The sequence below is a fragment of the Olea europaea genome, chromosome 7 (assembly GCF_002742605.1).
Source record: "Olea europaea var. sylvestris chromosome 7, O_europaea_v1, whole genome shotgun sequence".
In the NCBI taxonomy this organism is placed as follows: Eukaryota; Viridiplantae; Streptophyta; class Magnoliopsida; order Lamiales; family Oleaceae; genus Olea; species Olea europaea.
Window position 1 is genome coordinate 1,931,116 of NC_036243.1, and position 13,756 is coordinate 1,944,871.

At 32.0% G+C, this 13,756-nt stretch overlaps 1 protein-coding gene across 1 annotated transcript; it reads left to right on the plus strand.

Annotated features, from left to right (window-relative positions):
• The first annotated feature begins 450 nt into the window (after nt 1-450).
• LOC111397768 (prolyl 4-hydroxylase 1-like) lies at nt 451-6,681 on the plus strand. Its single transcript, XM_023024750.1, has 11 exons — nt 451-466; nt 1,900-1,965; nt 2,078-2,127; nt 2,348-2,413; nt 3,314-3,388; nt 3,998-4,072; nt 4,297-4,367; nt 4,460-4,511; nt 4,626-4,715; nt 5,589-5,681; nt 6,282-6,681. Exons 1-11 carry the CDS (start codon nt 451-453, stop codon nt 6,387-6,389), a joined length of 762 nt encoding a protein of 253 aa, XP_022880518.1. The 3' UTR covers nt 6,390-6,681.
• The last annotated feature ends 7,075 nt before the right edge of the window (nt 6,682-13,756 follow it).

Here is a 13,756-nt window from a genome sequence, read left to right on the forward strand (position 1 = left end):
GTTCGATAACTTTAGAGCTCTGTGTTGTCAATTTTATTTCCGCAACTGTACGGACCGTAACAAGTAATAATGGACCTAAGAGTCTGGGTTGTCGATCCCACGAGGACTATACTCTAGCACTTAATTCGATTTTTCTTTAACCACTATTTAATGAAATGAAAACTTGTAGAATTTGAGTTTTAATCTAAATGCGAGAAAATAAGTGAATGCACACTCGATTGGTTTGAAAATCAAATTATGAATGGATGTTACGGCAGAATAATTTTACCTATTGGTCACCTTTACATCGCAAATTACAATTCACATCTAATGTAGTATTCGGTCGAATTCTCCTATTGTGTTCAATTTACCCCCCTTGAGCGCTCATTGAGCCTATTTAGCTAATTAAATTCCACATTTCTATGCAAATCCAACTTAGTTAAATGAGTTTTTTGTCCTAGGAATTCAATTATGACTGCAATAATTGGTATATGTATCGCTATTCATTATACTAATTTACTAAATTTTACTACATGGTCTAAATACAAAATTCATATCTATATTCGTAAAATATTCACAAAATTATCAAATTATTGATCAAGTAATTTAATGCATTCAATTCATAGTAAAATCAACACATATTACAATAAAAATCAATAATCTTAATAAGAAAATATAAAAGATCTCAATTGGTTACATTATTCGTCTCAATAATCAATTTAGCTATTCATAATGGAGAAAAAAACAAATAACAATAGTGGATTCCATCACCGGGTTTTAAATTTAGGAGGAGTGGATAAATCTTGCACCAAGTTCTTCTTCTCGTTCCAAATCTTGATTTTCAACCCTTGAATTGTTGTTTTTCCCTCTTGAATTTGCCCTCTAATTCTCAAATTGTGTTCTTACCTCTCAATGTGTGGAATCCCCTTCAAAAGTGTGAGAAATTTGTATTTATAGGTAGGCTCTCGCGTGTGTAGAAAGTAGGATTTTTATGGATTTCAAAATGGACAAAAAAGTTCCCTAGATGTACCCAAACGGCGCCTCAACGCCCTGAATGGCGCCAAGGCTCTGTTTTGGCTTCGGGTGAAAAATTCTGGCTGCGCATCTGCAGTATTTTTATCATAACTTTTTCTCCTGATGTCCGATTGAAACGATTCAATATGTGTGGGAAAGCTAACTTAAAGGACTACAACTTTTATTCAGACATCATTCTCAAATTCGATCATTTGTTATGTCAAAAACGGGTCTCAATATGAGGTTGAAAATCGATGCATAACTTTTTTCGGTTGGAAATCAATGTGTGATCATACTTTGTTTATGTTTCATCCCTTTGACGTCGTTCTTTATCCAATTGAGTCCGAGCACTCTTGAATCTTCATCATGAGGTCCGACACAACTTTTGAGTATTTGCACTTTAGTCCTTAAACTTTGGATCTGTTACAACCTAACCCTTTTATCCAATTTTGCCCACTTCTGCCTCTTCCAATTTTTTGTACCATCATTGAATTTTACCTATTCAACACCAAATGCAACAATTTAGACCATAATTCATCCGAGAAACAACTAAATATCATCGTTTTAAAGTTTTGAATAAGTGTGTAAAATACACTTATCACTCTGTATGAGTGCGAGTGCATTTCCGTGTTTATTTTGTTGTGTAATCTGCTCCTTACTTGGGAGAACTGAGGATTTTACATGATGGTAAAATATTAATTTTATGTTGACGCTTACAATAGGATGTGTTTTATACTTTGCTCAATATGTTGCCTCTTTTGTCCATGCATCTCATTTTTATACTTATGTTCTATACTGTGAACTTACCGATGTAATAAAATGGTAGACTCCCTGCATTAGTTTTATGGAAATTCTGAACAAAAGTACTCTTATCATTTGACCTTTTCAGAAAATTTTGGTGTGTAGGTACTGAATCTTCCTTGAGAAGATTAAGTGAAACTCGGAATGAAGGTGGTCTTCAACTTACTCGAGGTATACCTTTACCTTTAAAGTGAATTGAACCCAAATGATACACACCTTTTTCCTGTGCATATTTATAAATACCTCATGGGAAATCGATGAATTTCTGTATTTATTTTTACAGGTATTTCTCATTGGGAGGACAAAGAAGCCTTGATTTTACGTCTTGGACATGTATGTTCCTCTCATTGTTCTCAAATCTCTAATTAGCTTTTGGTCTTTTACCAAAGATGCATTTTGTTAAAAACATGGCACCAAAATTTGTCATTAATTACCCTTAAAGTGAAAGCCTGAACACATGAGTTCATATACTTAATAAAGCTCCCTATCTTATTATATTTCGTGATGCTAAGAATTGTTCCATATTATGATTTTCATTCATTTTTTGGTGCAGGTCAAACCTGAAATAATTAGCTGGTCACCACGCATTATTGTATTTCATAACTTCTTAAGTACAGAGGTAGGTCAGTTTGATCCTATTTTTCTTGATTGACATGGTTTATATGATCTATAGTTCCTATTTTCAATAAAAAGTGTAATTCTGTGTTTACATTGGTCTTTTCTACGGTACTGCTGGAAAATGTAATTCATAATTGATTATTAGATCCTTTTAGGGCCTTTAGTTAGTTCATTATGTTGAAACAAGACTATGCATCCAGGAATCTCTAACATTTTGTTGTCAGTCTGTGGCTTTGTGTTCCATATTAAGTAAGCCTTTTAATAAAGTATACTGCAGTATTTGATGCTAGCCAGGTTGAATAAAATGCTTTGCAATTTCTGTTCATAAGTGTTCCATAGGGTCTTAATCCTAATGAGTTTAAATGATTATCATGATTTAAGCTAAAATACCTCTCTTCCTTTTGCTGGGCTTCTTGCTCCTCTGTAATTTTTTCTTCCGCCACTATGAATGACTTCTAAGATATTTTTCTTTTCATTTACGTTGACCAAAGAAGTCACCCTTATGAGTTCATTTTCCTCAATACTTCTTCCATTTCTGTGATCTAGACCATTAATTAGTTTCCTTGCTTGTTCTTGAGTTGATCCTAAGAATTGATTTTCCGTGACCACTTCAGCTTTATCTCCTTGTATTTTTTTTTATTTTTTGCAACTCATCCGAGTATGTTTATGTTGTCCAAGCTGTTGGGTTTACTATGAAATTTTGTAAGGAAAAGAATAGACCAAAAATGAAAAATATTGAGGACGTATACATCCTCTTGTATCTCTGTTGAATTTATGCTATATTCTGACAATTTGGCCTTGCAGTATACGTTAAATAGCTTGTTTAAATTGTGGAGTGCTTATAATGTCTATTTTTCTATGAAAGACAACTAAGAATGGGAAGTCATTTTCTACTTCTCAGGAATGTGATTATCTTATAGCAATCGCCAAGCCTCGTCTACAGGTTTCTACAGTTGTGGATACAAAAACTGGAAAGGTGAATAGAAAGCAAATATTTTAATCTAATTTAATGGCTGGTTATTTTCCTATAATGGTTTGTTGATCCTTGTTCTAGAAGTCATATTTTAAATTGTTTATTTTAATATTTAATCTAGACGTTGAAATTATTTGGAAAACTGGATCTACTCTATCAGGGCTTAGATTCCAGCATAACGTTGCTGGTTCACACAACATTAGTTGTTTCTTGTACTCTATCCAGCATTATTTTCTCAGTTAAATTCGTGATGTTTATTTTTATTATATCTACCAAAAATGATGTGCAATAGTTGCTTGCGCTGACGCAACAATGTTTTGGCATACTTTACTCCGTATGATATGTTCTCTCTCTTTTTCAATGGTCTGCTATGATCTTCTATTAATACTTGATATCTTCGTTAGCTAGTTACTCATAAATTTACGTCATGATGTGGTTTAGCATTTCAGTTCCTCTGGATACGTAATGTTAGTTTGATCATTGAGCTTTTTATCATTTTCTGTTTGGCTTAGTTTATCTAAATTTTCTTTTGCTTTGATTTCTGTTGCAATCCTTATAACAAATTTCTGCCGACTTCTCACATGTACTTGAGTATATTATATAATGTCTCAGGGTATCAAGAGTAAAGTTAGAACAAGCTCTGGTATGTTTCTTAGCAATGAAGAAAGGAAATACCCTCTGATACAGGTTAACTTGTTTCAAACTCTGTAATAACGTCCGCTGATGTGTCATGTGCACGAACATGTGTCTTCAAGGATTCATGCATTGTAGTTCTTTATTCTTTTCATTTTTACAATTTCCATAATATAAAATTTATACAATGGTTACATGCATATAAAGCTTTTACAGTTTATTGCAAACCATGTTTTACTGACAATAAGACTTACAATTATGTTGCCATTCACCATCAGACAATTGAGAAACGAATATCTGTCTATTCTCAAGTACCTGCAGAAAATGGGGAGCTTATACAAGTATTGAGGTGAGTGTATTTCTCATGCTCATTCCATTTCACCATTTCAAACAAAAGGCTTATTGGTTTTAATATCAAAGCTAAAATGTGCTGCAGCACAGGTATGAAAAAAACCAGTTTTACAGCCCCCATCATGACTATTTCTCCGACACGGTGTGCTTTTTACTCTGCCTTCCTATTATGTTCTGCATCTCTTTCATCTTTTTAGCTCTTGCCATCTTTAAAGGCTGTCACGTGTTGATAAAGACAGAATGCTTCCTTGAACAGTTTAATTTGAAGTCGGGTGGTCAACGAGTTGCAACAATGCTTATGTATTTAACTGACAATGTTGAGGGAGGTGAAACATTCTTCCCACAGGTAGCTATATTCTAAACTATTAGTTAGTGTTTCCATGTTAAATTAAATTTTTATCTGTTATTATTCGAACTATAGTATTAGTTTATGTAGAAAGGTTAAACTAAGATCGGACATACACGGGGTTATCTGATAGACAACAAACATGATTCTATGATGTTTGAATTGACAATTAACTTGAGCAGGTTAAGCATGATTACTAAAATAACTATCCCCAAATGAAGGCAAGTATTTAGCAACTTGGTAACTAAAACAAGGAAATAGATACAAGTTTTCAGTGGCTGGTAGACTCGTAAGAATCCTGTAGCTTCAAATTGTTGAACTAAGATCTGGTGACAGTACAGTAACGGCATTATTGATACAAAGTACTGGACAAGGCTACACAGTCTAGTGAAATCGATTTCAGTTTCTTTTCTTTCTTAATACTGTTATAATGGGTACAAGCCACCTTACAAACAAGCCAATAGTGTTATTGATACAGAATGCACATAATTACTGGTATGACTCTCTCTCTCTCTCTCTCTGAAACCGTACATACAAGGGTGATGTTAAAACAATTAAACTCTATTCTAGGTTCCATGGCTTAAATGTGGGGAAAGCATGAATACTAAACTATTATCCTGCATGAGTTTTCTTCTGAAAAAAGGAAGGAGAAGGATCTTCGTATTATAATTATTTATTTATGCAGCATCTTTAACTGCTATAATACATTTTATGGATGAATATCTACACCGATGGAGTCTCTCAAGTGCAAAAATTGAATTGCCGAAAAACATCATCACTCGACTATCTGTGTATTCAATTGTCTGATTGTATCTTTCAGCTGCCTCTCCTTTTATGATTTTCTTTCAATTTTTCAATTCTCATTGTTATTAGGCTGGATCCGGCGAGTGTAGCTGTGGTGGGAAAATGGTTAAAGGTTTGTGTGTGAAGCCAAATAAAGGAGATGCTGTGCTTTTCTGGAGCATGGTTTGTGTTCTTCCCCTGGTTTTGAAATATCTCAATTCGCCATTGACAGTCGTTATATGATGTGATAAAAGTTAATCATCTATAAAGTTGAACCCCAAAACTAACCATTTTAAAAAGTTCATATGTGCTAACTATTCATACTTGTGCTTCCATTGATATTCAGTTTTAAGTTTCTTGGCAGCGTCCTCATCGTAAACGCTGTAAAATTGTTTTGCATGGTGATATTGGGTCTGGCACATTTGTTTGATGAAAGAAATATAAGCTAGAAGCTAAAAGCAGTTTTAAAAATTTTAAGAACAAGAAACTACATAAAGAACATGCAATTGAATGCTCAAGCATGCTTATTGATTGAAAGTGGAGATATTTTCTAACTGTTTAAGCTTTTAGATGAGGTGGTCCAACATGATATAATAGCCAAGTTTCGCTCCATCCATTTATGATAATTGTTCCCAAGTTAGGTTTTTGATGAAAATGAATCTAGCTTGATGTCCATGTTTTGTGTTCTTTCAGATAACTTAAACTCTTAAACGAGGTTGTTCAAAAGGGGGTATCGTCTGACCTTCAAATTTATCCTCTATCTCTATGATGTTCTGTTTACAGGGGCTTGATGGACAATCAGATCCGAGTAGCATACATGGTGGATGTGAAGTATTGTCGGGAGAGAAATGGTCTGCTACTAAATGGATGAGACAAAAAACTTTTACCTAATCGTGCTTCAACTTCTCAAGCTCTCAACTTCAATAACTGGTCAAGGTATAATAAAAATGGTAAATTAATGGTCCAGTGTGTATCAGTACAAATTAAAGAAAAGGGACTTTCTTTGCTAGGTGATAAAATATTGATAGCGGAATCCTTGTAATATCAATGTAGGTATAGTAATGCTGAGATGGGTCGACAATAACGGTTTTCAACATTTTTGTTTTGACAATTTCTAGTATTGTTTAAAGAAAAAATATGATATTGTTTACTAAATTTTTTTGTAATAAATGTTATTTTGTTCGCTCTCTCTACTCTTTTGCAATATTTGCTGGTGAAGACCCCTTCTCTACGAACAATTGACGTGCTCAACCCAGTACATATTATGCACACACGAAAAAGCAAATTTAGCAAAAGCATGAGGGACCTGTCGTTACTAATTTTTTACTTGATCTTGATTATTTTTCAGTTTTTATATTTTTTAACTAATGTTTTTTTAATTTTCAAAATTCGTTTCTAAGCATTTGATGAGGAAATGTAGGGCCCGTTTGATTTGTGTTTGAGTTTTCAATTTTGAGTTCATTTTTAAGTTTTTATTTTGATGATATGTTTTAAGATTGCTAAAAACACGTTTGGTTTGAGAATTTGAAAAATTATTTTATGATATTTTATTTCATGAAAGTTGATTATTCCATAAAAATCGAATAATTTTATATTGATATATTTTCAAGCAATATATACATTTTTGATGTTGGTGAACCTTAAAAAATATTTTTTTTCCTGGTTATGAAAGTAAAATAAAAATAAATAATAACTTGAATTCAAAATATGGGAAATAAAAATAATAGTTAATGACTTTGAAAATATTTAAATATTATTTTAGAATTTTTATGTAAATAACTATTAAGAGCTTGAACTATTTTTATATTTCTACAATTTTTATAAATTTATTTTTTCAAAATATTTATTATTTATATTTTAGAATTTTATTCCCTTACAATTATTTTTTATTTTTTAGAATTTAGTAATTTATTATTTTTTGGAATTTTTTTTCCATGTTTTTGGTGTTTTCAGAATTTCTATTGAAAACACTCAAAATATCAAAATTGGGTTTTGAATTTTATGTTATAAGTTTATCCCGAAAATTACTTTTCAGAAATATCACACTAAACATGTTCTTATGGTTTTGCAAAACTAAAAATTAAAAATGACTTGAAACATAAACCAAACACTCTCGTAGTTTTTAAATTAATGAGGTGTCTGGGAGTGCTTTCAACCAAAATTTTATGGAAAATTTGACCGTTACTCAAGGTTAATGGGCCCCACATCTGCAAGAATTCTGGCAAAAAAAAGGAGGACAAAAGCTGCAGCCGTCATTTACCTCTTCTTTGAAATGTCAAAATTATCCTTGTGATGGTATGGAATTTAAAAAGTGTAGGAACATCATGGTCTTTTCAATATCATTTATAATTGATCGGTTGGTGCAGTCAACAATTGCTGCAACCTTGTGGGAATCCTTTCCTGGAGATAAATGATGAAATTCTGATTGTAATTTAAAAATAAGCGCTCCCAGACACCCCCCTTATTCAAGTTGTTGTTGGATTTGGTTGAAGAAATTGATAAAAATGCAAGTTAAAGTTATAATATATCATCAATTTTTATTATACTTTACTAAATATATGATTTTTAGCTAAATCAAACGTGGTTGAGTATGTATTTGGGTTAGATTGGGTCCAAAATATTTACTAGAATTGGTCACTCCAATCAGCAAGAAGAGAGTAATTTCGCGAAAAACTAGGGATGGCAAAAAAAAATTCGTTCAATCCGATACCTGCGAGCCCCATCCCCGAATGGGAGGGTAATCCCTTCCAGGGTTGGGGCGGGGTCATTGCCTTGAGTGGGTATGGGACAAGTACCGAAATATAGTCCTCACCCCACTACCTACCCCATTTAAAGTTAACTTCAAATTTAAGTTTTTTATGAAACAAAAATAAAAGATGTATTATCATTTTTAAAGAGATCATAAGTTGTTCTCAACAAATTAAAAAAAAAAAGTAATAATATTTATTAACTAAAGACATAAAAAATAAAATAAATAAAAAACAAAAAAAATAAAAAATAGGGTGATAAATGGGACAGTGGATCTACCGCGCCCCAACTCGCCTCGAACAGAACCCAACCTGTCCCATTTTAATCGGATATGGGGATGGAGTAAGATGACAAAAATATCCAACGAAACGGTGGTGGGAATGGCCTACCCATCCTATTGCCTTCCCCATGGAAAACAAAATAAAACGGAAGAGAAGAATTGCGGATTGTCTTTTCTTCTCATTTTTAGCATATCATAAGTAATTAGTGATTAAATTATTCCTCCCAAATATAGAGTTAAAGTATCTGAGAGTGTTTATATACCGTTTAGATTATAAATAAATAAAAATAAGTAGTAAGTAAGTAGTTAATACTTATAATTTTCTTGAAATGTTAATCAATGTTTATAAATGTTGGAAATTATAACAACTTCCAAAATTATTAAATTTTAATTTTCAATTTTCTGATTAATTAAAACATTGATTTATAATGTAACATATACTAAATGTTTGAATGTATGTTATGATTGGATTAATTTTTACATTATTGTGAGGGTTGAATTTCTCCTTATGAAATTGAGTGATTTTCATGGGGTTAAACATAACGTGGAAAATACAACTTGAGAAGAAAACTAGAATACATAAAACACTCTCTCTATTTTTCTTACTATATTTTTGGCAACTCGATAAAGGCTCATTCTTTCCTTCATAAAATCATACACATAGAAGGAAAAACGACTGTGAGCCACGTGGACTTTATCATGAATTTCCATACTTGTCTGGTTTGCCAACCAATGTTACAAGTCTTTGTATAAGCTTTTGAGACCAAGTCTGACCAAAGCTAAAGAGCAGTAGCATTCCACCGATCTGCATCATCAAATAATGCATTCCACATGGATTTTATCTTGAAACTATATAGTGTCGAAATTATCCGCATGAAGGGGAGACAACATGACTTTAGGACAGCATCTTTGACATGACTCCCTAAATTTTTCTTTTCTAGCTCCCTTCTTATTTTATGTTATTTATACTTGTTATGTTAATTGATTATCTACTCGCAAATCATCCATTATTTTTCAACAATCTAAAATCATGTTGAGTGATTTGTATGTATACAATGTTTCTTTGTTATATGACTACAGAATAAATTATTTACTGAAGTTCGCTTAACTAGTTTATAGAACTTTGATCCTCTACATTATGCTCTTGATGCTTTAGTTTACCTTGGTGCTCTTTTTTAGCATAGAAGTAGTTATCTTTGCTTGTACTGGCTGCAAATTCTATTAAAATAAATATTTCATTACCTTCATACCTAAGTTGGTATCTGGACTATTGATTCAGACGCTACTACGGTGATCCATTTTCTTCTTTATAGATTAGCGATTTTATTGTCATCTAGTGAGTTTTTATAATTCTTCGAGAAATGTTTATTTTTTGCCTCGTTACATTCTCCTAGTAATTTTTAAAAATTTCATGTTCACTGTAGATCGATATTTATGGGAAAAAGAAATATGATAGTTGTTTCATAAAATTATCAATTAAATTTAGACAGCAAACTGAAACTTGAAATTCTCTGAACTGTAACTCTGTAAGTTGCAATTGATTACTCACAATGGTTTCCCTGGTTTTCAAAATTGTCCTCAAATAACTCTATTATCTGGTGAGTTGGTTCTGTTGACCGTTAGTAAGGAAGGAAATTCGATGCATATATATAGCTATTTAGCTCAAAGAAATATATATATATATATATATATATATATATATATATATATAGAAAGAAAGAAAGAAATTATTATATGTTACAATATGAGAAAGAAATTAGAAAAGTGTGGAATATATATGTTAATTTGATGCTTAACTAATTTTTGCGATGTTTGAAGTTATCATTCTCCACATTATTCATTATAGTCTCTAAGGTTGGGGTGTACAGAAACCTATTATTACTATGGCTCACATGCTATGTAACATTTCCTACGATGTTTGTTCTTTGAAGACTAACTATTAACACACTAAAAGTGCAGCCCAAATCAAATAACTCAAAGAATGAAGTCCAACTAGGCAATTCAGGATAAAGGCCCAAATAGAATTATTAATGAATGCAGTGGAAGCCCACGAACGCGGTAACACCATCGCCCCAAACTTGCAAGATGCAAGATGCCCAAGATCTGAGCAAATGAAGTGCCTTGCAGTCGCCCAGAATTATGACCTTGTTCTCACCCAAACCTTCAAATCGCCCAGGATCTTAGCAAACATAAGATGTTATGGTTATCCAAAAGTGCAATTATCGAAGTAATTATTGAGTAATCTTATCACGTTCCACGATTCAAGGAATTCAGTTGAAAACGGTTGACCGACAAAAAGTAGTGGCAGCAGTTAGAGACGGCAGTTCCACGATAAGTTGGCTACCATGAAGAAAGTGGGCAGTTATAAAGTAATTAAGCAGTTTCTAAGCGGTTGATCACAAAAAGATCATTAATGGAATATAAAAGGAAGAAAAGACATAGAGCAATAGGACCCCGAATCAAACACTCTCAAACAAATAATATATAATTTCAATTCCTTAGTTTAGACTTAAAACATTTCTTTTCAGTACTCGTGTGTTTGCGCCTTTTGGAGGCATTCTGTTTAATTCCAATTGTAAAGTCATCGTCAATAAAACACTCATTTTTGGGGCTTTGTCTCAAGAGGTTTGTTCCTTTTACAATCGTCTGATCCCTTTTTAATTGTTAGCGACAACCCGCGCGAAACACTAACAAAATTAATGGGTGTGAAACATAATTCATACTTTATTAGGGCCCTTTGGGAAGTAAGATGAGAAATGCGTTAAGATCCAATTGCTTAGGTTGAGATGTGTTGAACGACTAGGCTATATGTGATGCTAGAGTCTATATAAGGTGGTCCAGTATTTCTGGAGTTGGCATTTGAATAACATTGACGACGATAGATACAAATCAAGAATATTGTATTATAATATTGTTCAGTAATGACTATATTGATATTCTCCCCGCTGGACCATACTTTACATGGGAGAAATTTTAAGCATTTTAGTGTAACTCTTCAACTCTTAAATTTGTTTCCTCTAGCTATTGTTAACTAGTCAATGATTATTACGAGAACATATTTGGTGAAATACTATTATGATGTTAATTTCTATCTGTTTACTTGATGTCCACTGAAGGGGAAAAGAATATATATATATATGTGTGTGTGTGTGTGTGTGTGTGTTTTCCAAACTAGGTTGCTTAAAGTTGAAGTTAAGATTATTTTATGCATTTCACTCATTTCTTTGACTTTTAACAAAATGATATGATCTCTGATTTATAATCTAGTGATCATTCATTAGCATTATGACCGATTTTTTGCGAATTTGTTTAAAGAAGGATTTATTAATATACTAAATGATGAAAGTCAAGAAAGTGTAGGGTTGATAAACATGTACATCAATGATCTCCTCACAATTTTTGATCTTATTGAAAGAGATAAATTGTAAGATCATATGTTTACCCTATTCAAGTTGGATATCTTTGATTCAAGTTGGATATCTTTGAAATGTGTGAGTTTTAAAAATTTCGGATATCATGAAATTGACTCTTAGAGCAAAGTGTACAAATTGAATCTAAAAACTTCATGTGAAGTACATGAGTTGAATGGAGGTGTCTGCTCAAATGTATTACTAAAAAAAAAAAAATTCGTTGTGTTTCATTATTATACTCAAATATGTGGTATTGATATTTTGGAAATTTCCCATAAAGATTTTGCGGATGTGTAGATGGTAGAGGGAAGAGCTTTACAAATAGATGGTACCAAATTATTGTCAATGAGGGACATATATATAAATAAATCATCGAGTGTGATGAGTTTAAGCTCGTAAGGAAAAAGGTTGTGGGAGTAACACAATCTTTGTGATTGGAGATTCCATAAAAAATGTTCGATGTGATAGAAATAATTCGTTATGCTTTTTGATAACACTGTATTTTTGTGCTCATCATGATAGTACATATGAATGTAATGTTAAGAATGGTTTAACCCTAAATGAATACTGAGATGAAAATTCTTACGACGCATCCTTGGGGGACTCACCTATGTAAGGGTTACCATGAGGCGATGGCTATGAGATTGGGCTAGTCTCTAGAGATTCTTACTAAAATCGAGATTAGAGCACATGGTTATTAATAATACTGTCCGCTACGAATTAAAGCCTAAATTGAAATTGTATATAATACAATTGAAGTTTGATCAAAGAGACTTATAATTTAAGGTTTAGTCCATTATGACTCCCATAAATTGAAATTTTTATTACTATTTATTTATTGATTTTAAGTTTAAAACTTGTGGAAGATTGTTGAAAATTATCTTAAGTTTTACATTTTAATTTTTCGCTTTCAGTTTAATTAAAACCTTAATTTATAATGTAACATATACTTAAATATTTGAATGTATGTTATGATAGGATCAATTTTTACATTATTGTGGGGGTAGAATTTCTCGCTATAAAAGGGAGTGATTTTCACGGGGTTAAACATATCATGGAAATTACAACTTGAAAAGAAAACTAGAATACATAAAAATACTCTATCTATTTTTTATACTATATTTTCCTATACTGTTAGCAAATAGATAAAGGCTCGTTCTTTATCTCCATATAGTCATGTTCATGAAAGGATAATCGATTGTGTGTTACATGAATTTTATCTTGGAATTGTATAGTGCTGGAATTATTCGCACGAGGAAGAGGCAACACGACTTTAGGACAGCGTCCTTAACGTGACTTCTTAAAGCTTGTTTTCTAACTCTGGTCTTATTTTTGTATTATTTATATTTGTTATGTTAATTAATTATCTACACACAAATCACTGTTTTTTCTCAACAATAAATAGTTTACGAACTTGAGCCAAACATAGAAAAAGTTACACGATATTACTTAATTAATCATCTTCCGTGTATTAGTGTTCAAACATGCATGTGGACTAATAGATCGATTCTTCTATCACGAACTTTTTATTATTTATTAAGAACGAAAAATAAGTTTGGTGTTAAATGAAACGATTTAATATTTAATTCGACTGAACGTGAAGTCACATTTTATTTTGAATATCTATATTCTTCAGGTATGTATAAAACGATAATTAGTGGATATCAATATCTAATGGCTCAACTCTATTTGAAATTTCACATTCCTATTTGTGAAATTCTCCCCCAAAAAATAATCAATTAATTACAATTAATGTTATTTTAAAATCGATTATCCAAAATCAGCAGTGGGCCTTATATCGCTTTTCATAATCACACAGA

What these genes read in the sequence shown, in the direction of transcription:
- LOC111397768 (XM_023024750.1), top strand. An exon ending in ATAACTTCTTAAGTACAGAG is followed by an intron (nt 2,414 to 3,313) that starts GTAGGTCAGTTT and finishes TCTACTTCTCAG; the next exon opens with GAATGTGATTATCTTATAGC. An exon ending in ATGACTATTTCTCCGACACG is followed by an intron (nt 4,512 to 4,625) that starts GTGTGCTTTTTA and finishes TTCCTTGAACAG; the next exon opens with TTTAATTTGAAGTCGGGTGG.